Source organism: Anolis sagrei, chromosome 2 (genome assembly GCF_037176765.1).
Source record: "Anolis sagrei isolate rAnoSag1 chromosome 2, rAnoSag1.mat, whole genome shotgun sequence".
Taxonomy (NCBI): Eukaryota; Metazoa; Chordata; class Lepidosauria; order Squamata; family Dactyloidae; genus Anolis; species Anolis sagrei.
Window position 1 is genome coordinate 221,908,127 of NC_090022.1, and position 22,897 is coordinate 221,931,023.

The window sequence follows — 22,897 nt, forward strand, 5'->3', positions numbered from 1 at the left end:
AGCCATAAAATCAATAAATAAGCTGCTAGAGTGGAATAGGCTTGTAGAAATTGCTTTGGGCCCATGAGAAGAGACTGCTCAGAGTTTTCAAGAAAGAAACGTTGCAGGTGTGGGCCCAACCCTGAACACAGTTCTGCCCCCCCCCCTCTTTGTGGGAGGCTTCTCTCATTTATTTATTTACTCTATTTATATCCCACCTTTCTCTACCCTGAAGGGGACTCAAGGCAGCGTTACATATGATAACTAAATGATGCCTTTAGACAACTGACAATAAAATACATTTAAGTTAAAAGCATTTTAAAATAGAGTTAAAATGCACATTAAAACATATAAACATTATAATCGCCATTTAAATCACGCCATCCACAATTGTAATCCGGGGCCGTTCCAAGCACTGCACATATTTCATAGTTATTATTGCACTGTAGTTAATCTCCAAAGGCTTGACCCTAGAGACAGGTTTTCACTTTCCTTCTGAAAGCCAGGAGGGAGGGAGCTGTTCTAATATCACTAGGGAGGGAGTTCCACAGTCGATGGACTACCACTGAGAAGGCCCTGTCTCTCATTCCCACCAGATGCGCCTGCGAAGGTGGCGGGACTGAGAGCAGGGCCTCCTCCAACGATCTTAATCTCCTAGGTGGAGATATGTTCAGACAGGTAAACTGTCCTGGAACTATTTAGGGCAGTGGTTCTCAACCTGTGGGCCCCCAGATGTTTTGACCTTCAACTCCCAGAAATCCCAACAGCTGGGAAACTAGCGGGATTTATGGGAGTTGTAGGCCAAAACACCTGGGGTTGAGAATCACTAGTTTAGGGCTTTATAGGCTAAAGCCAGCACTTTGAATTGTGTCCCTGCATGGGGAGCTGGAGCTGACAGAGGGAGCTCAACCTGCACTCCTTGGATTCGAACTGCTGCGCCACCGGGGGCTGCCAGACTGACAATTTGAGCAATGGGCCAGTGAGTAAAACCTAATCTTAAGGCCCAAGGAGTTTGGTTGAAGGGCGGAAAGGTAGTCCTTCTGAGTATTTGAAGCCAAACCATTAAGAACTTTAAAATATAATACCAGTACTTTGAATTCAGCTTGGAATTGAATGGGAAAAGAGTATAGCTGATGTGCACATTACGACCTCACAAGTATTCTGGTAGCTGAATTTTGCACCAACTAAAGCTTCTGAATTGTACAATAAAGTTAACACTTCTATTTTAGTTTCTCTGGGACTTAAAAAAATGGCCATATGTAACTACCATTACAGTGTTTCTAAATAAATGCATCCTTATTTATGTGAGTGTTGGTGGAGAGTATGTGTCTCTTTAAATGTAGGGTCCTGTAAACCTAGCAGATATAAGAGGGTCCTTCCTTTCTGATAATGAATTTTCTGCAGTCTAAGGAGCTGGATCATTTTCTGTCAAAATAATAGTCACTGTTTTTAGTTGCAGCTGATCCTCTGTGGCAGGAAGCCTGGTGGTTTATTCCTGTGAGAAAGAGCATCTGCATTTTTAGGTTCCTGATGGGCATGCCTATCATGTGAAAAAAAAATCCTTCTTTTAAAAATACCATTCCCAAACTGCCGTGAAAATGCACACGTTTAATACATTTACCAATAAACACCACGCTTCAATTTTTTCAAACCATTTTTTTTGTCGTGTCAGGAGCGACTTGAGAAACTGCAAGTTGCTTCTGGTGTGAGAGAATTGACTGTCTGCAAGGGCGTCGCCCAGGGGACGCCCAGATGTTTTGACATTTTATTATCCTTGTGGGGGCTTCTCTCATGTCCCCACATGAAGAGATGGAGTTGATAGAGGGAGCTCATCCACGCTCTCCCCGGATTTGAACCTGCAACCTGTCAATCTTCAGTCCTGCTGGCACAGGGGTTTAATCCACTACTCCACTGGGGGCTCCTTTTCAAACCATGAAATATGGATATACGGTAGGATATGATGGTCAAAAGGTAGACATCGTATATACTCTTGTATAAGTTGACCTCATGAATAAAACAGCTGATTATAGCTAGGCAGGTTCTTAGTCCATACTACTAAGGGTGCACCTGCACTGTAGAATTAATGCAGTTTGACGCCGTTTTAATTGCCATGGCTCAGTGCTGTGGAATCCTAGTAGATGTAGTTTGGTGAGAGAAGGAAATAGAACTTGTAAAACTACAACTCCCTTGATTCCATAGCACTGAACTATGGCAATTAAAGCAGTGTTGAACTGCATTAATTCTATAGTACAGGTGCACCCTTAGAGGTCCATCCCAAGAAAAGAAGCTGTTTTATTCTCATGCATTTTCCTCCATTTTTAAAATAGAGATATCTCCCACTTGTTCAACAGATTGGGGACCAGAGCAGTGCTGAAAACTGGAAATTGTCAAAATGATGAACACAAGGTTTTTTTAAAAATATAAATAAGGGGGCACAAAATAAGGCGAAGGGGAAGAGGGGGAAAAGTAATAATAATAATAATAATAATAATAATAATAATGAAATAAAATATGTATAAGTAAATAAAAGATGTAGTAGATGTATATGTACTTACTTTACTTACTTAGGGTATCCCTCGTAGCCTGAGGATAATGGCTCTCCAAGTGTATTTATTTATTTATTCACCGCTTTTATATTCCGCCCTTCTCACCCCGCAGGGGACTCAGGGCGGATTACAGTGTACACATATATGGCAAACATTCAATGCCAGTCTTGACATACAACATATACAGACATAGACAGAGGCTATTTCACTTTTTCTGGCTGCCAGGGGAGCTGTCGCTTTCATCGTCCATCTGTGACACTGATGAAGTACTTCTGCATTCCCTGCATGCTTTTGCTAGAATCTTTTTTTTAATGGCCTCATAAATTAGTTAATTTAGCCTCCCCACACTTTAAGGTGGTACCTTATTTTCCTACTTGACAGATGCAACTGTCTTTTGGGTTGCAAAGGTCGACAACAGGCTACACAATTGGTTGGAAACCCACTCCAACCCGGGCTGGCTTCGGGCTGGCCAATCTGGGCTGGTAGTATAAGTTTTAATGGGGAAAGTTAAAAACTGATAAGAAATATGCTTAAAGGTGGGTTTTATGATTGCATAATTTATAATTATGATTATAATTGCAAAGGACTGAAAAAGTAGATCGCTGAAAAGAGTGTTGATGCCTGTATATGGGTTTGCCTTTGGAAAATGTTTGAAATTACATCTGGCATAGAAGGCAGCAGCCAAATCACTCTCAGGTATAGATTATTTGTGCCATATCTTATGCCAGTCTTATTTTGACTACATTGGTTTCCAGTTTGTTTCTGAGCCCAGCTGAAGGTGCTGGTGCTGACCTATAAAGCTCCAAAAGGCATGAAATGAGAGTATTTTATCTGACCAATTATCTTATTCTTGCTTCTTTTTACACTAGATGGAGATGGTCTCAATTCTTCTGCTGCAGAGACCACATTGCATCCAGATCCAGGCTTGGCACCTACAGGAAGCCACAAGGGAGCCCCCAAACCTCTCAGGAAACGATCTAAAAGTGACCCTGTGTTGCATGGCTTTCTCTCCAGAGGTGAGTGATCCTGCTGTAACACTTTTTTTTCAGAGACCACAAAATTGAGGAATCATATTTGCATTATACGGATTAATTTGCAGTCAGATAGGTGCCTTGCAAAGTTGTTATAAAATTATGTGTGTATCCTAATTTGGTAATGTGCATCTTTTAGTTGTCTTGTTTATCCTAGAAACAGGCCTGCAACATATTTCAACTAACAGTGCATTCTTACAAAATTGCTCGTCTGACCATAATTGTATTTTAGTTCATTGTGTGTGTGTGAGTGAGTATATATGTAGGTCTGCATCTGTGTTTGGTCCTTGAAATTATCCAGATGTTCTAGCACAGGCATGGCAAACTTTGGCCTTTCACGTGTTTTGGATTTCAACTCCCACAATTCCTAACAGCCTCAACCCCCTTCCTTTCCCCCCTCAGCCACTTAAAGGAAAGGAAGGGCCTGAGGCTGTTAGGAATTGAGGGAGTTGAAGTCCAAAACAACGGGAGGGAGGGCCCAAGTTTGCCCATGCCTGGTCTAGCAAGATTTTCCTTTTTGTGTCTCCAGGTCCAGTGCTAAGCTGTGAAGCTGCCACCCAAACAGAAATAAAGCCAGAACTGGCTGCAGTTATTTTGCGAAAGAGCGTGAGAGCAAAGGCTTTGCGCTCCAGACCTCGGTCTTTGGTGGACTACAAATCATACATAGATACAAAGCTACTTGTGGCAAAGTTCCTGGAGCAGGCCTCATGCAGCATGGCCCCTGACATCCATGAACTAGTGGAAGACATAAAATCTGTTTTGAAATCAGATGAAGAGCACATGGAGGAAGCCATCACCAGTGCTAGCTTCCTGGAACAGGTATTGTAGTTGACCCCCTAAATATTTCTTCACTTTAAGTGGTTATTTCTGGCTTCCAGGATGCAGCTGTACTTCTAGATGTGAAGCTCAACTCCAAACATGACCCTTTGCAAGGTTTGTTGGCTTGTTTCGGCTTTGTGCTGGAAATGGGGAAGGAAGCAATTTGTCGAAGGCTTTTGTGGTCACTGAGTTGCTGTAAGTTTTTTCAGGCTGTATGGCCATGTTCTAGAACAGAGGTCCTCAAACTAAGGGCCGGGGGCCAGATGCGGCCCTCCAAGGTCGCTTACCCGTCCCTCGCTCAGGTTCAACCTAAGTATGAAACTACTTGAAAGCACACAATAACAACAATCCTATCGCATCAGCCAAAAGCAGGCCCACACTTTCCATTGAAATACGAATAAGTTTATATTTGTGAAAATTATGATTAATTTTAATTATTGTACTGTTTTTAAATGCTTTTGCACTATAAATAAGATATGTGCAGTGTGCATAGGACTTCATTCGTATTTTTTTCGAATTATAATCTGGCCCGCCAACAGTTTGAGGGACTGTGACCTGGCCCTCTGCTTAAAAGGTTTGTGGACCCCTGTTGTAGAACATGGCCATAAAGCCTGAAAAACTTACAGCAACCCAAGGAAGCAATTGTCCATACAGGTCATAAAGTCAGAGCTGAATGGGATGGAAAACTCTATTAAACTTACAGAAGTTTCTCTCCTCCTCAGAGATGACTTTCTATACACGTATCTCCCTCATCCCAGAACTAATGAAGAGTTTACATTCAGTCACTTGGCATTTCTGAATTTATTAGAGAACAAATTTCCAGTCGTAACCCATAAGAGGATATGACAGCAAAGCAGGACAAGCGTATAGTGATGATAAATGGCAATAATAGTTACACAGTAAACCCCTCTTTTCATCCGGAGGTATGGAAAAGGTTTTCCTCATAAATCAGTGTTACGAAAGATTGCAGCAATGTCAGAAGTTTAACAAGATGTTGAAATAAGATCAGAATCAATGTCTCCTGCCTTGGGGCTTCCACTGCTTTCTGAATGCAGCAAATGGGGAGTGCCAAAGGGCACAAGGCAAACAGGCTGAAGAAGGAATATAGTAGAAGGCCAGCTCCCTTGGTTTTTCATCTGATTTTGGAAGTTCAGGGTCATCCCTGGTTAGCACTACCAGTGAGTATCAGGTGCTGTTATCTACATTTCAGAGGAAGAAACTAGCAATACCCCCTCTTGAATATTCATTGCCTAGGAAAATCTTATGAAATTCATGGGCTCACAATGAAGTTGACAGGTGGTTTAAAGACATATACACAAAAACTATTTCCTGTTAGGAATTGTTGAAGTTGAAGTCCAACACACTTGGAGGGCCGAAGTTTGCCCAGGCCTGGCTAGAATGTCACCAGGGAGACCCAGAGCATTTCCATGGAGACATTATATTGGTGGCATTCTCAGGAGGGCCATGCAAGGATGGAACCAAGCTGGAGAAGGGAGAAAGGAGTCCTTAAGGTGAGAAAACACAAGTAATAATTCAGTTCTACACAGAATCCTGTATTCTGAAAATGCATATTGAGGCAATGATGAGGACATACCTATGCTAGTACCAAATAAAAAGAGATGTCCAGAAGGGTTCAGTAGCTTAATTTACATGCAGCTTGAATTCCCCCCCCCCCCCCCCCCCAGTTTTTGGTGTTTTCTTCAGATGCTCTTTATAAAACAGATTGCTTCTCTTTTTTATATAAAAAAGACTTGGAACATGTCCCAAGAAAAGGAATAGGGTGTGTTATTTTTAATTTCCTCTTTTCTCTGTGAAGGTAATGACCCCTGCTCATCCATCTACATCAAGAGCACACACACTGCCTTTTAGAAAGCACCCTGGACTCCTGCATTTGGAGAGCTGTGGCGACGTGAGTACTTTTACGACGGCAGAAACCCGGCTTTTAGAGAGGAGAACTCAGAGGTCAGAGTCTGAACGGCCTCACAGCCTTATTGGAGTTGTCCGGGAAACCGTGCTGTGAAGTGCTGTTCCAGATGCCATGAACTCAGCAAGAAAAACCACTTTGTGAAAGCCAAGTTAATGGGGAAATCATTAATTCAGGTGTCTTTCTTCCTTATTGCTGCTTTTGAAAAGAATACTTGAGGATTTTCTCATGAGACGTTACCCCTGTGGACACTTTGGCATATTCTGATGCAACATTGTTGTTAAAAATACAGATATTCAGGTGCAATTAGTATATTTGAAGAGCACTTTTTGTTTTGGGATGGAAGGACATTATGTGTACATTGATGCTTATGAAAGAATATCATTCTTTCTACTTACATTTATGACGTATTGAGTAAGTGCTTTATGCCTCTGATGCCTGTGGTTTCACTTGTGATAACTGTAAGACCTGCCTTGTGCTTTGTCTTTCAAAGGCTCTATAAAGATGAGTTAGCTCTTATCTAGCAGCTTAATGGAAATTAAAGCATTTTTCCCCTCCCTCCTACTGCAGAGACCATTGCTTCTCTTGGTTTCAATGGGACTTTATACTTTTTAGATATCAAAGCACAGCTATTCAGTTGGATAACCACATACTGTGTCATTTTCTCAGTAAGGAGCATGAAATAAACGGGGGACTGTGCCCTTCAAACCTGTGACAAGCCCAGTTATCATTTTTGGTAAGGTGCTGCACTAATAGTCAGTTGTTCCTTTGGGTCTTGTGCTGGGAACAAGGCAGGATATAAATAAAATAATATAAAATTACAAAATGTGTCCATTTTCTAAAAGAAACTGAAGTGAAAGATATTGCTTGAGGCTTGGGTCAGTGCCATTCTCACCTGCTCCAAACCCTGCAGAGCCACATCCTTTGTTGCTCTGTATCAAAGAGGAAAGCTGCCCTTATAATGAATGCAAGCCTGAGTGCTTGCCAGAGCACAGCTGCTCTAGTGCACACTTACTGCTCCAGAATTAGCCTTCTCCTAAAAGCATTTGAATGGCCAATATGGAAGCCCTGGAAAATTTGCCCCGATTATACAGTATACTTAATGGCCTTTTCAAACATGAACACTTGCATTCGTGTGTCAAGACATTATTGTATGGGAATGAGAGCATTATTGGTTTCAAAACTGAACTTTGAAAAAGTGTGTTGTTGAAGGTTTTCATAGTTGGAATCACTGGATTGCTGTGAATTTTCATGATTATATGGCCATGCTCCAGAAGCATTCTCTCCTGATGTTTCACCCACATCTATGGCAGGCATCCTCAAAAGTTGAGGGATCTGTTGGAAACTAGGCAAGTGAGGTTTATATATCTCTGGAGTGTCCAGGGTGGGAGAAAGAAAAGGCAATTACATAGGAGCAACATTTCCCAGCAATCTGTGGCTTGTTCACAGAAATATCAAGTTAGAATGCATCTGCACTGTAGAACAGGCCTTAAAAACCTGTGGCCCTCCAGACATTTGGGACTCCAACTCTCAGAAATCTTAGCCAGCTTGTCAGGAATTCTGGGAGCTGAAGTCCAAAACACCTGGAGGGTCACAGGTTGTGCAAGCCTGCTGTAGAAATAATGCAGTCTCATACCACTTTAATTGCCATGATTCAGTGCTATAGAGCAGGGGTCCACAAACTTTTTAAGCAGAGGGCCAGGTCACAGTCCTTCAAACTGTTGGAGGGCTGGATTATAATTTGGAAAAAAAAGAACATGAATGAATTCCTATGCACACTGCACTTACCTTATTTGTAGTGCAAAAAACACAAAACCCTTAAATACAATACAATTAAAATGAACAATTTAAACAAATATAAGCTTATTAGTATTTCAGTGGGAAGTGTGGGCCTGCTTTTGGCTGCTGAGACAGGATTCTTGTTGTTGTGGTTGTGTGCTTTCAAGTCGTTTCAGGCTTAGGTTGACCCTGAGTGAGGGCCGGGTAAATGACCTTGGAGGGCTGTATTCGGCCCCCGGGCCTTAGTTTGAGGACCCCTCAAAGTATTGGGAGCTGTCTGCCAAAAAATGCTGCTGCCTCAGCAAACTACAACTTCCAGGAGTCCATAGCATTGAGCCATGGCAGATAAAGGGATGTCAAAAAGCTTTAATTCTACAGTGTAGATGAAGCTTTATAGTTGCCTAAGTTTCTATTACACAGTGAATACAGTTCATCCTGTTTGTGTTGGGTTCTCAAAGCAAGCCTTTCCTCGCGGTGTGCTTTGGAAGTCTTAGAGTCCATCCACACAGCCCCATATCCCAGAATATCAAGGCAGAATATCCCACAATATCTGCTTTGAACTGGGCTGAGTCCACACTGCCATATATTCCAGTTCAAAGCAGAAAATATAGGATTTTCCGCCTTGATATTCTGGGATATAGGGATGTGTGGAAGGGCCCTCAGAAACTTTAAAATCTTTAAGCCTTTAAAATCTGCTATGACCTCACTACGATTAATATTTTCTATTTGCAAAAATAAATATACTTCCTTTAAATGTTTCAGGTAGAGGTAACTTCCCATGTTTCTTCATTGATTTGACTGGCATGAAAGGGTGTTTCTTGTGCTTCACATAAAGTACTTTGTTCTTCAGTAACGGCAGGCACTGCAACAACTTTTGCAAGCTTTTTGTTTCCCTCTTTTTGTGGCCATCCTCATAATTTAGCTGTCTATTTACAGAACAGAACAGAACAGAACAAACAGAACTTGAACAGAGAGAAAATGATATGTCATTTTTTTAAAAAAATGTCTCTTCAAGAAAGAAGGAGAAGAAAAAGAGGTTTAGCACTATGAAGAATTAATCTGCTATTGCTTTACATACTTTTTTTTAAAAAAAGAGAATAGTTGAGAATTTAAAAAAAATCCATAAAATCTACTTTTAGATGAAGGCAAGCGCCTTTAAGTAATTTTGTAATGGCCATTATTATATTGCCACTCAGGTGCTAATTTGTACCAGGGATCCTTCTGTCAGAATTGTCCTATAGGCAAATTTGTTGAAATTATGAATTCACTAGGACATTTTCCCTCTTCTTGCTTTAAAATCTGCACTTATGGACATATATTTTGAGGTTGCTTATCCAAAACCTCAACATTAAATTCCAGGCAATGCTATACGGATAAAACATAAGGTAAATGAATGCCAGCTCCCTGCAAAGGTGGGAGAATTAAACTGAGGTCCCATCCAGACAGGCCCAAAATGCGGCATCTCTCTTGGTTTTTACCGGAGGCATCCAAACAAAGCTGTCAGTAAAATAAAGTAATTTGGAATAAACCAAGGTTTGCTTGGTTTGTTCTGAATTAATTAAATACCTCATTAGATCCAGGCCTTCATGAAAGGCCCAGGTCGAATGGGGTATTGAACCTGTGGAGACTGACTTCCGGGGTAACGTTCTGTGACTCCAGGGGAATCAGGCCCCATAGCCATCCCACACCTTTTGGCTCCTGGACCCCAAAGGTGCGGAAGAGGGCCCACCTGCTCCCCATAGCCCCCGATTTTCCCCTAAAACTTACGAAAAAGGTCCCTGGTCACCATAAATCCTTTCCTAGTGTCCTTCTGGCACAAGAAAATGACGCACGAGGAAATGGGGCAGACAAGGAGAGAATTTTCTCCACTCCTTCCATCTCAGCCATCGTTTTCTCTCACCAGGAGAAGTGAAGAGAGGTTTTGTGGTGGCTAGATACCTTTTTTGTAAGTTTTAGGGATTGATGGGGGGATTGGGTGGCTTCATGCCATCCTGATTTGGTATGCAGCCACCCCCACTCCGCAGGAAAGCCCAGGGTTTGGGTGGGTGCGTGGGGACATGTACCTGCACCAAAGCGGGTTATTTTAACACACGTCAGTGTGGGTTTTAGGACTGTGTAGAAGCACTTGGAAAGTACTCTAGGCAATATGGAAGTAAAGTTTATGGCATTTTGGAGCACTGAAGTAGCTGAAAGGGAAGGAAATATTCATAAATCAATATTAACAACGTCTTGGCTATATGTAATGCCCTTTTTTGGTATGTCTGGTTTTGTTTTATTGTTGTAAATTTTACAGACATTAGCACTCTGTTAAATAAAGGAATGTAGCACGCGGAAATACATCACAACAAAACAGAGGCCAACAAAAAATAGAGTAAAAAACATATCCCCCAAAGCACTGCCGTTGTATTATAGAGAAAGGGGGCAGAGTCCTGTGACAAGAGTCTGAAAATTACATTCAGTAGGTGTGCAGTATCAACATTCCAGGCTCTCAGTTTTATATATATATATATATGTATATATATATATTTATATATAGAGTTCATCAAGTTTAATGTTTACAAAGAACAATATTGTTACAGATACAATACTATACTTCTGACGCTTTTCAATAATTTCTATTCACCTTCTTTACAGAACAATAGTACAATTTCATATTCTTTAGTACTGTGCTGTCTCTTTCCCCCTATATATATGTATATATATATACACACACACACATACGCACACATACACATACACACACACACTTGCCAACTTCAGGCAAAGATCTCTCTTTATTCCTGGAAGTACATAGAACTCCCCTTCCTTTCCTCAAAAGCCCTGCACTTGGAAAATCCCCCAAAATACAGCAAATTATAATACAGTTGAGACACAACCATAGGACAAAATTGTAAGTTAAGAGGCAAAACAACCTTTTTGTAAACATGGTAGCATTATTAAAATATACAAGTAGGCAACTATAATCCTTGTTGGATTTTTGCAAAACTGGAAGTATGTAAAACAAATTGTTCCTTTCATCCCATAAAAGAATGTAAAGCTTCCTATAAAAGCTGCTCAGGACACCAGTATTTAAACAATGGCATTATTGTTCAGTTTGTATTATTACCCAATTTCCTTCTTTGTCGTTGGGAAGTCTAGAGCTGGATATACAAAATCAAGTCTACTCTGGAAATCCATTCACAAGAAAGATCACCCCTAGTGCAAGCAGCCACTGTCAACATACAGAGAAATGTTTGTATGATTTGGGCACACAAATATTGCCATGGTTTCTGGGTTTGTGCCAGCAGTTTTTCCAATCTTTACAACCACGAAAACCAACCAGAACTTGGAGAAGCTGTAGTTCAGGCTGTAAACCATGGTCCAAAGTCTGGAATTAGCACAAGCTTATTCCTGTTGGCTGTCCCTTCCTCTTCAATTGTGGCCAAAGGTGTGCATGCCAAGGAAGAGCTACAATTGTAACACATATAAGGTGGCCTTGCACTGTTTTCGAGCAAGCAGGACAAACCAGGAGAGGTTAAGACACCCACAAATAAATACACAAACCTAACTAATGATGATTCAGGTTCAGAATATGCTGTTGGAGTTTCTGTAAGTATTGGTTAGTTTTTTAAAATTCCTATCTCGCGAATGCTCTCTTGTATCCTGTTATCATGGTGTGCCTGAAATGAAGCCTCTTAGACAAATCTGAAATAGAAATAAAACTATTCCAGATTTTGAAATACTCAATTCTACTTTGAGGCCATTGGTGGAAAAGCTACTCTGCTTTTGCTAGTTGCACACAAAAAAGCGTGCATGGAGAGCAAGAAGGATGCCCTTGATTGTGTGAACAAAAGTGGAATGAATAAAAATAGGAAGAAAGAGAGGAAAAGAGCTGTGGGATTAGTTGCGGCTTTTAGGAAGAAATGGTGGAATATATTGCACTGTGTGTTGTATGTATTACATATAGTACATATAATATCTACACTGAATCTTACACAAGTATGGGAAGACAGGTGAGTTATTTATGTGGTCGTTTGTGAAAGAGGCGACAATCATGATAAACTCTCCAATCAGTCAAGAACCTCAGATTAGGAGCAGACTATTAATACTAACCTAGGATCAGATAACAGCTCTCAAAACTCCCCTAAGCTAAAAAGATCCCAAAGGGACTACTGGCCTCAGTCTAGCTAGAAATGAGACAGACACGTAACACTTTAAAGCCATTTGTTAACACCTTGAGAACCTTGCCTGAGGCAGGGCAGGTGCAGTACGAAATCAGTTTTTTGTTCCTTTTGCTATCACTGCACATCTGTGCATCAAGTAGCTAATGTGAATAAGTGCTGAACTTAAAATCTCCACAAATCCAGGTGCTGAAAGTATTCTAAATGTGTTTTCTTTCGCTTTGGAAAAAAAATATGGAGCCTTGCTGGCCTCCAGTAGATGGCATACATGGGCATAATGGCCAGTTTTGTAATTATCTGGATCTGTAGAAATAGCCAATTCTGTCTTCTGCAGGCCTAACCTATCCCAGTGTGCAGCAAATAGCCAGAAGGATCCCAGGCATAGTTGTCTTTCCAGCCATGGATTGGCTGTAGAGAGGCATCAAGGGAGTGGAGACTGCTCCTTCTTACCTTTTTGCACAAGCACAACTGGATTTGGCCAAGGCCACAGCTGACCAGTGGCTGTGAGATGGAGGTTCACCCAATAGCCCTCTGATGTTGTCTATCAGAGAAGCTAAGTCCACCACTTCCCATAAGGACACTGGCAAACTCTCCTAGCACGATGTAGCATTTAGGCCTATATATATGGCCTCCTCTTCTGCAGAACTCCTAGTGGTTTGCTTGTTGATTAGGTCCATGCCTACTGCACTTCAGCAAAACCAAATACTTCAGTGAATCCAAACTTAAGAGACACATATGAACATGTATAGTCCAATCCTTTGCACATCCAAACCACTGTTTTCAATGTGGTTTGGAGCGCCTAAGGACTGGATTGCAAATTGTTTGAGATGTCCTGTATTGTTTTTTTTCCCTACTGAATATTTCTCTTCTAAAACTATTTGATAGATAATATAATGTGTCGGTGTATACAAGTCTTTTGTGAATGAAGAAAGGGAATTGACACTCCTGTCCTATCACTATTTAATATATTGCAAAATCACTTCTGGCAGTGCCTTATGGGGTCAGGATCCTACAATCTCATGCCCTCCTCCAACACAGTTTGCTTGTATTACAATGCTAGTTTCTTGCCTCCCAGAGCTTCTGTGTTTGCTTTAAGGAGTGGGATCCACATGCATTCACATCTAACACCCATGCAGGGCACTGAATCCCCAGGAGTATGCCATTACACATCTATGCAACATGTGTGCACAATGCACAGCCATGCAACATGCAAACACCCAACCCCTACCCCTGCTAAACCTGTTGCCCTGATTATTCCATTTCCTACCCCACACACAAATATTAGACAGATTCCAGAAGGGTGGCTGTGTTGGTTTGTCATGGCAAAACCAACCAAAAAAATATTTTAGACACCTTAAAGATCAAGACGTGTGTTGTGAGAGAATCTCTTATGAGCCAAATCCTCAAAGGGTTATGCCATAATAAAAGTATAAGTGTTTAAGGTGCCACAGGACCTATACTTTGTGTGTTTTTGTCAAATAATTTTACTACAAATATTACAGTCAACTGACCTCCTAGATTTTAAATGCCGTAACCAAAATGTTTTGGAATACTCTTTCATTGCACAAATACCTGCAGTAAGTGAATCTACTCTCTTAACATCCCGTTGTGGGAATAACTTTACATATATTTGTATATATATATTTATATATATATATTTGTATATTACAAAATAAATTAAATTTATACCTTCCACTATTCTAACATGGTCCAAAATTAAAGAGAAAACTGCCTTAAAAAATTAAATACAAAATTTTCGACCAAAGATATGTTATAAGTAAACTGGCTCAGAACAACAGAACAACTCAGAACTGTATGCAGACTTGTAAAAAATAATGAATATCAAGCATACCGTTTTCAAATGTGTCACATACACATACATACACACGTAACATTTTTAAAAAACGAAGTTAAGATCTGACTGCATTCCCTTCCCACCCCCCAGATTTTTCTGTTCAATATTTTCAAGTTTGTCACTCATCTTTAGAAAGAAATGAGGGAATAGAAAAGCCAGTTGCAAAAAAGCATGCTGCACTCAAATATAAAGGGCTTGGGGAAAGAGAAAGGAAACATTTAGATCCCAAGGAGCAAAATCCCAAAAGCACATCTCTTATAGACATTTTTAGTTATAGAAGTTTTTCTGCACAAAATGAACAAAACCTTTTCACAAACACTCTCCCAAAAGATTGGTGCTGAATAATATTAGGGGAGCAGAGCTCACATAAAATATGAATTAGCATTGGATTGCCTTCTTTATACATACATTGGCTTCTTTTAGCTCTCTCAACTTAAGACAAACCTGGCAATATCCTATTTATTCACACAATAGAAGACTGTTATTTTATCATTTTTCCTAAATGTATGTTCATTCAGCATACTTATGTTTTTCTCTTAACGGACACAGAAGCGTATAAGGATGATCTTGTTCAAACAAGTGTGTGTGTATACGTGTGTGTGTGTTAAATCTTAGTTATTTTCAGTTCTGTGAAGAATGACATAAACTTTAGTAGTAAAAAGGTGCAACCAAAATGTCATCTTGTACCCAGCAGAATGAGAAAAGGTAAGAAAAAAGAGCAAGAGAAACGTTGCTGCAGACACCAAAACGCAGCACACGAAAACACCACAATTTATGAGGAGAGAAATGTCCATGCACAGCTGCGTGAGCTTTAGATGTAAACTGGCTGTTCCTGTGCAGTCAAGAGTCTGTACATGGCAGCAGGCATGGTCTTCATGTGAATCTGGAAGAAGGAAAGAAGACTCAAATCAGAGCTTCCCTGATGGGATTTGCAAAATACCCACAAAAAAATGTCCTGCCTTTCCACAAATAGAGCACCTTCTCCACCTGCTAGCTGTGCCCCGCTTTCCCACCAAAAAGGGAATAAAAATGGCTGACAATATAGAAAAAACAAATATAGCAGCAAAAGATAAACAATGGTTGAAATCCTGTTGGTGACGTATACACATGCATAACTCCAGGTTACGCACATGCATGCATGTCTTTTTGTGGGGACATTATGCAAGGAGATATTCAAGAAGGTTGACATCCAACCAACACCAAGACAGATTTCTAACTCCTGGGTTGCTGCCATCACCATTTCGTGTTTGGAGGTGTGTGAACAGGAGAGATAATCAGGCAACACTTGATCCAGATAGAGTTCCGCAGAGGGATTAAGTTGCTATCCTGGCTGTTAAATGAGTTGTTGGGGGTTCAAGAGAGCAACCTCATCTCTCTTCCTTCAGAATGAATACTGCTGCCTATTTGCTTCCTTTCTCCCCAGCCAATAAATGATCATGGCAACTTCTCTGGGGTTCGAAACTTGTCTTGGAGAGACAGAACAACCTATAGAGTGCTATGCTTTAAGTGCCCAATGTGGAAGCATGGCAAATATGAAACACTGCATGACACAAATGCTGCTGCAAGAGCCTACTAATACATGTAAAATATTTAAGAAAACCCAAGTTTGCTACAAGGTTAAAAAAACCAACAGAACATAAACCAAGCCAGAATCCTGTATAGGAAGTATGAATGTATAAGTACAGTTATTACAGTGCTACACATTGAATTCTGACTCAGCGTCCCTAACCCCACTTATGGGGAAGCAGCTGGTGTATTCAACAAGGGTCTGTTCCCCTGTTACTTGGGAAGGAGCTCATTTCCATTTCCATTTCCACTCCCTTCCATAAGTGATCTCCACTGCGACAGAGAAGTAGATCCTTGTAAAACTCTTCTTGGCACTGCAGATCCCTAGTGAGGAGGAACACCAGGCAGCTATTCCCAAATCAACAGGATAACAGATCCTCACTGATAACAGCAGCTTCTACCCAACGAGTGGGTGGTGGTAGACTTTCATGGTCCCTACACTGCCCCTAAACTAGAGCCCATGCATGCAGAGACTTGTGAATCCCAAATAGTAACTCTAGGTTAGTGGTTCTCAACCTGTGGGTCCCCAGATGTTTTGGCCTTCAATTCCCAGAAATCCTAACAGCTGGTAAGCTGGCTGGAATTTGTGGGAGCTGTAGACCAAAACACCTGGGGACCCACAGGTTGAGAACCACTGCTCTAGGTAACGCATTTCTAACTGCCATATAACATACCAACCCCATCACCGATATTTTAACCCAACATACACATAACCCCATTTCCCTCTAGCACACAGTATTCAAACAAAGGAGACAAAAAGGACTTGAAAGCATGAAGAAATCAAGAGAAATCCCAAGTTGCAACTGACCTATACTGTAATAGCTCAGCACACAATGGGCAGCCACACCTTGAAACCTCCTCATGTTAAACCTGTATACACATTAGTTTAAAACAGGGACAAGGAAACACTCTCCTGCCAAATGTACAACCTGCTAGAGTGGATGAAATGGCTCAGTGATTCATAGAAAAGACTCTACAGGGAATTGAAGGGCACAAGAAATTGTTTTTGTCATAAAGAACTTCCTCCAGTAGGAATGTCTCATGAGCAGAGTTTCACCCACATGAACTCAGCTCAGTTGCCAATTGCCCCAGGTCTATAAAGGAGGATTTTCTACAAAAGTATCATAAGGGTGCATCAACTGACATGAATATTTCCACATCTGTGCAAAGACTGTCACATTCACCAGGACTGAACTCTGAGTTAACCAAGCTGCACAGATTTGTTAACAGATCCACCAAATGGGAGTCATCATGGTGTGTACACTTATGTCAGCCTTTAGGGACCTGGGATTACACTTAAGTGCAATCCTTAACATGGGATGAGTTTTTGTTTATCTTTGATCATTCATTCCCCCTCTCCCTGGCCCTTCTTCCTTATACTTGCAGTATTTACTTCTCTCCATGAATAAAAAGAAATCCTTATACAATAATGAAAAAAGGAACTGATGCAGGTGATAGTGATGGCATGGCAGGAATAGTTTGAACCACCTTAGCTGGGGCTTTGTAGTCCAGTTTAATATACTTGGTATGGAAAATACACTATTGGACTGAGGAGATCTGAATTCCAATCACTGTCCATGGGAAATTTCACTGGGTAACTAGTAGAGATTGTGTACAATGCTGCCAGAGCATAAAGCTCTGGTAGTATACCTCTGTCCCCAGTGCAACACTACTATGTAGGGCCAGTCAGTGCCTGGAGAGTAAGGGGCTTCTGTTTCATATCCAGGAAAAAAGTGTGAGTCATCCACTTCCTACATCTCTGGCATTCTTACTGTAGGGCTATGAGGATGATGGTTCTTTTCCCCACAGATGCAAAACCACAACCAAGTGATGCCTGGGAGTGCTTTCCCTCTGGCTCCACGACTGGCCATGGTGGTGTTCCTGAACACTATAATGCTAGGGTTGCATGTATATGTTTTTGCGCAAGGATGTACTGGATACCTCCTTCCACAATGATGGGAAAGTATTATGCTGGAATAACAAAAAGTTACACCAGTATATGTTACCAACAGGATTCTGGCCATTATCTCTTATGCTCAGCTTACCTCTTGACTTGGGTATGCGGATAAGTCCTGAGCTGCCTGTAGGAAAGGCAAGATACAAATGTTGACCAATGCTTGTACATATCTAGAGCATGGCCATTCAGCACCTTTCACAAGGAGGCTCCAGTCTCAGCAAAAAGCACTCTAAAGCTACGCACTATAATGAACAGTCACCTGCTTGCCTGCATTTGCCTTCTTCCCCCATTTGGTGGCAATAAGAATGCAATAAAGCCATCATTTCCTAAGAATCAAGTTGAGAGTTGCTAGTTCCTACCTCACCAACAGCATTTGAGAGAATGTGAACAATCTTTTCATGAGGTGTTGCTACAACACTTTGCCCGTTTATTTCAATAATCCGGTGCCCCACTCGTACTCCTCCTCGTTCTGCGATCCCTCCTCTCATAAGGCTACAGATCTGGAAAGACATCAAGCAGCGATAACACACAACGCTAGGCAATAAAACTGTGCAATGGTAGATGCTTCAATTAGATCAGGGTTGGGAACTTGTGTTTTCCCCCACCCCACTGTGCATCAATCCCTTGTCAATATGGTCAATGGTGCAGGGTGACAGTTCCCTAGCGGCCTACAGATTCTAAAACTATGAGGTACACCACGAATGAGCTCACACTTGCATAATATATCACAATAATTAACTAGCTGCACATTATAGGGACATGTGCTTGAATAGAATCACTATTATGAATTAACAGGCAGTGCTGGCATCACTTCAGGACATATTACATGGAGGAAACTCAGCTTCATGGTCTCTAGGCACCTGCACAGAATGTTCCAGAGTTGGGTAGCTTGGCGATAATCCCATCCCCTCATCTACTTGACATATCCTAATCTGCCAGAGCTACTGTCCCTTCAGCTTGAATTTGCCAAGAGAGTGGCTTCTTGGAGCGTTTTCATGTGGTTGAGTAGCTCCCCACTTTTCCATTTTGTGGGGAAAAATTAGCTGGAATTATAACTCTTCAACCCATGCCTCCGTCATCCACTACTATACTCTCAATCTGTGATGAAGAGGATCCTCAAGGGCCCACCCATCAATTTCATCTCCAAATCCACCTCTCATCTCTGTTGTTGGTTCCATCACAGTTAATGCACAATTTGCATGTATTGATGAGTGTCTCCATGCCCTAAACGTGATCTTTCTTATTGTGATCACTTCTGCAAGGCTAGTAAGCGAGCTGTAGGTTTTTCAGGCTGTATAGCCATGTTCTAGAAGCATTCTCTCCTGATGTTTCGCTTGCATCTGTGGCAAGAATCCTCACAACCTCTGAGGATGCTTGTCACAGATGCAGGCGAAATGTCAGGAGAGAATGCTTCTAGAACATGGCCATATAGCCCAAAAAACCTATAACAACCTAGTGATTCAAGCCATGAAAGCCTTCGACGATAGCAAGTGAGTTTGCAGCTCTTCATACAATGAACCTTTCCTTCTTTTCACTGCAACAAGGTTCTCCTCTGCCTGGGTGTTATTTTCCTCCCTTATGTGACCTCTCAGTTCCTGTTTAATCGGAACATTGTACTATCTACCTTCTATCCACAGCCATCATCACTTTTATATAAGTAGCTCAACTCTTTAGTTTGTTCTGTATCTAACTTCTATTTTCAATAAATATATAGCTAATTTTCCTCATTCAAACCAACTATGTTATGGCGGGCCCAGGAGAGAGATAGCCACACAATGGCTCCCAAAGTGGCTGGTAGAGGCTAAATGGCTTTTCTATGATTTCCCCAAACAGTTGATTTTAGGGTATTCTACTAAAGTTGTGGCTTCCTCTGTGGCACTATTCCATTGTGTATCCACATTTGAATGTTGTAAAGCTGGAATGTGGTCTCAGACGTTTCAACACTATGTACTAGTCAACAAAGCTGTCCAATTTGACTGTGCTGTTCTTTCTGCTATTATCCAGTGAGCTGCTCACAATCCTTAATAAGCTTCATAATTTCCCATTAATGTGAAGCACAGAGACGATGAAATAACTGGTTGCTTACCTCTCATAGAGATTATTTGAGTGGTCATTTGCACTCTCATACAAACCCGCCCTACCTCCCCTCTGTTTCAAATCCCTGTTACATTTCAAAATGGAGGGTACAGTAGCTTTAGTAAGTTTGGACATACATGATAGATAGAGGGTTGTCAGATTCCTGCCAAGCTATTCAGCTACGCAACATTCTGATGGAGTACCTGTACTGGAGCAAAAACCTATTTGTGTGAGAGCACAGATGATCTTGGTTGCAGGTAGGCAGCCTGCCCACACATTCAAACAAGATTGTAGATCTCTGGTGAATACATGTCAGGTGTAGTACATTTACTTTCTTTTCAACATGGAGATGACACGGAGTGAGCGGCAATGCTGCCTGTGGTGTCCAAAAATAAGTTTTCCAAGTTCTGATGTTCACACTATGCTTGATGTTGCAAAGTAGAGTGCAAATCACTCATGGGATTTTTCTCTCTTCTCAATGAGGAAGCAAGATCACATGAGAGGAGGTCCAAGCAGGGGTCGGCACCGAGCAACAGCCTGATACCTTGCCTCATCCTTGTAGCAAGATGGGCAGGCTGCTCTTCCAGTGCACAAACACAACAGCAGCCACAATGAAGCACAGGATAAGTCATCTCTGCACATCTGAAATACTCTTGGCTGTAAACAAAACCTGTTTCAAATCATAGTTCCTAGGAAAACTCCTATTTAAATTCAATCACAGTGTAGATGCATAATAAAGGGAATTGACGTGCAAAGACAAACATAAATGCTTGCTCCGTTTTGGCACAGATGAACATAGCATCAGCTGTTTCTCCTGAGGCGTGACTCATCCCATGTCTGAGATGGGAAGTGCTGGTATTTTAAAAGGTGTGAAAGTGTTAACATCTGCTCTGCATAATGTAAGTCAGAAGCAATGGGGATCCAAAAGGCAATTCAAACAACTGTTGTGCAACCATATTTCACCTTCTAAGGTATTGAATACGACTGGATTTATCAAATCCTAGAATCCCATATTTTTTGTGCTTAGGAGAAAGGACGTGCAGATTTTGTTCACAGTTCATCGCAGGAAATAATGCAATCTATTTTCAATATTGGGGATTGCATTTGCCATATCCCTAGCAGTAACCTGACATCTTCAGATTCCATGTCTTAACCAGTGAACAAGAATAGCCTCACACATTTAGAATTCAAGGGCATGGCAGATTCTAGCTTCAGCACAGAAATGTCCTTCCCCCACATTCTGCATAACTCATTTGGCACCGCAATGCTTCAGTAACTTCAAGTAATTAATATATCACCTGTATAGCTTCACTGTAATCCCCAATTTCTTATTCCTCAGAGTGACTAAGAGATCTTTAGTGTTGTTTTGGTCTGCTGCTCTGTCTATGACTCTTTGAATACAGAAGCTAGGTGCTTTGAAATTAACTATTTCCCTTTTTTCTTCTTTAAAGAGCCACAGGATGTAATGCATTGTTAAGGATTCCACATGTGACTTACAATGCCGTTCTGTACACTGAAGCCCAACTGGTATCTGAGATCTGGTCTTCTGATGAGGACAGTAGTCACTGGAGGACATCTTACTATATTCAGCTTAACTCGGGCCAGGTTCTTCAAACCCTTCAAAAGAATAGGAAACAAAATATATTACCATATATCAGTCCTGTACTAGAATGCTAACATGGCCTTATGATTTTGCAGAACAACTCCATATCCACTGTGATAGTATGTTGCATAATCATCTCCAATCAAGCTGGAACCCTTTCTGGATTACCGTTTCCAGAATCCCCAACCAGAATGGCAAATGGCCACAATACAGTGGTTCTCAACCTGTGGGTCCCCAGGTGATTTGGCCTACAACTCCCAGTCAGTTTACCAGCTGTTAGGATTTCTGGGAGTTGAAGACCAAAACATCTGGGGACCCACAGGTTGCGAACCACTGCCATAATAGCGAAGGGATTCTGAGGACTGAAATGCAGGAAGTATTTTTCCTCTAGCTCTGATAAAAACATGTTGTTATCATATGCCTTCAAATCAACTCTGATAGAAGGCAAACCAGGGATTCTCTTGACAAGATTCATTTAGGGGTGGATGACCTTCCCAAAACCACACTGTGGGTTTCCACAGCTGAGGAAGGATTTAAACCTGGTTCTCCAAAATAATAATCCAAAACCCAAACCAATGCAATACATCAGTTCAAATTAAAACCTTCTAATATAAAAAAACCAGTTGCCTACAAGATTTTATTTATTTTCTATTAAAAGCATTGCATAAATTAGTTAAAAACTGATAAAAATAGAAGGAGCACAAGAAAGAAATCCACATTGGTTTCCTGAAATCTGAATACAAACAACAAATGTAAAAGACGATAGAGAACGAATGGTAAGGAAGCACATCATACTCAACCACCATAGTTTCACTTCACAAAAGGATTCAGCCACAAGGAACATGTCTCAACTCATTCAAGGAGCATTTGAAGTTGGTATAATAAGATCTCACCATTCAGGCCCCTTCTACACTGCCATATAAAATCCACTTTATCTGCTTTGAACTTCATTATATGGCAGTGTAGACTCATACAATCCAGTCTGAAGCAAATGTGGATTATTTGCTTTGATGATTTGGATTATATGGCAGTGAAGAAGGGGCCTCTGTCAGTATTAACAGATGGCTACTCACCGATCGACCTTATTAACACCACATAGAATTTTATCTAGAGATAAACTGGCCTAATTCCTTTTTTAATGTTGACTATAGTATATCCGTTGCATTATTTAGATTCAGCTACATGATGACTCAGGAGTTCCCGGCAGCACAATGGGTTAAACCCTTGTGCCAGCAGGACAGCTGACTGAAAGGTCAGTGGTTCGAATCCAGGGAGCAGGGTGAGCTCTCGTCTGTCAGCTCCAGCTTCTCATGCGGGACATGAGAGAAGCCTCCCACAGGATGGTAAAACATCCAGGCGTTCCCTGGGCAACGTCCTTGCAGACAGCCAATTATCTCATACCAGAAGAGACTTGCAGTTTCTCAAGTCGCTTCTGTCTTGGAAAAAAACCTCATCAAGAACAGGCTGAATGGGTTGACTCCAGTTGGGAATAACCAACAGAATGCCAGCTAGGAGAAGTATATATAGATGACATAGATTTCACTTTTTTATCATTCCAGTCAAAAAAACCTTTATATTTGTATACACAAATACATCTGTTGT

The 22,897-nt window shown here is 41.2% G+C and overlaps 2 protein-coding genes across 9 annotated transcripts in view; one reads left to right on the plus strand and one right to left on the minus strand.

Annotated features, from left to right (window-relative positions):
* Nucleotides 1-7,125, plus strand: part of ENTREP1 (endosomal transmembrane epsin interactor 1) — a 38,583-nt gene extending 31,458 nt beyond the window's left edge. Inside the window, exons 9-11 of the mRNA XM_060762229.2 lie at nucleotides 3,395-3,541; nucleotides 4,086-4,375; nucleotides 6,192-7,125. Coding sequence (XP_060618212.2) covers nucleotides 3,395-3,541; nucleotides 4,086-4,375; nucleotides 6,192-6,395 — 641 coding nt within the window. The 3' untranslated portion in view covers nucleotides 6,396-7,125. The remainder of the gene's footprint in view (nucleotides 1-3,394; nucleotides 3,542-4,085; nucleotides 4,376-6,191) is intronic.
* Nucleotides 7,126-10,321: 3,196 nt separating this feature from the next.
* The window catches only part of APBA1 (amyloid beta precursor protein binding family A member 1), a 123,161-nt gene continuing 110,585 nt past the window's right edge, over nucleotides 10,322-22,897 (minus strand). For 7 of the 8 annotated variants that reach the window (XM_060762228.2, XM_060762227.2, XM_060762225.2 and 4 more), the window contains 3 exons: nucleotides 21,190-21,309; nucleotides 17,976-18,116; nucleotides 10,322-14,976 (listed from right to left, as the gene is read on the minus strand). In XM_060762228.2, the coding sequence (XP_060618211.2) occupies nucleotides 14,905-14,976; nucleotides 17,976-18,116; nucleotides 21,190-21,309 (333 nt within the window). In that variant the 3' untranslated portion in view covers nucleotides 10,322-14,904. Of the gene's footprint in view, nucleotides 14,977-16,263; nucleotides 17,741-17,975; nucleotides 18,117-21,189; nucleotides 21,310-22,897 lie in introns of those variants that run through there. The other variant, XM_060762221.2, reaches the window with a different exon arrangement.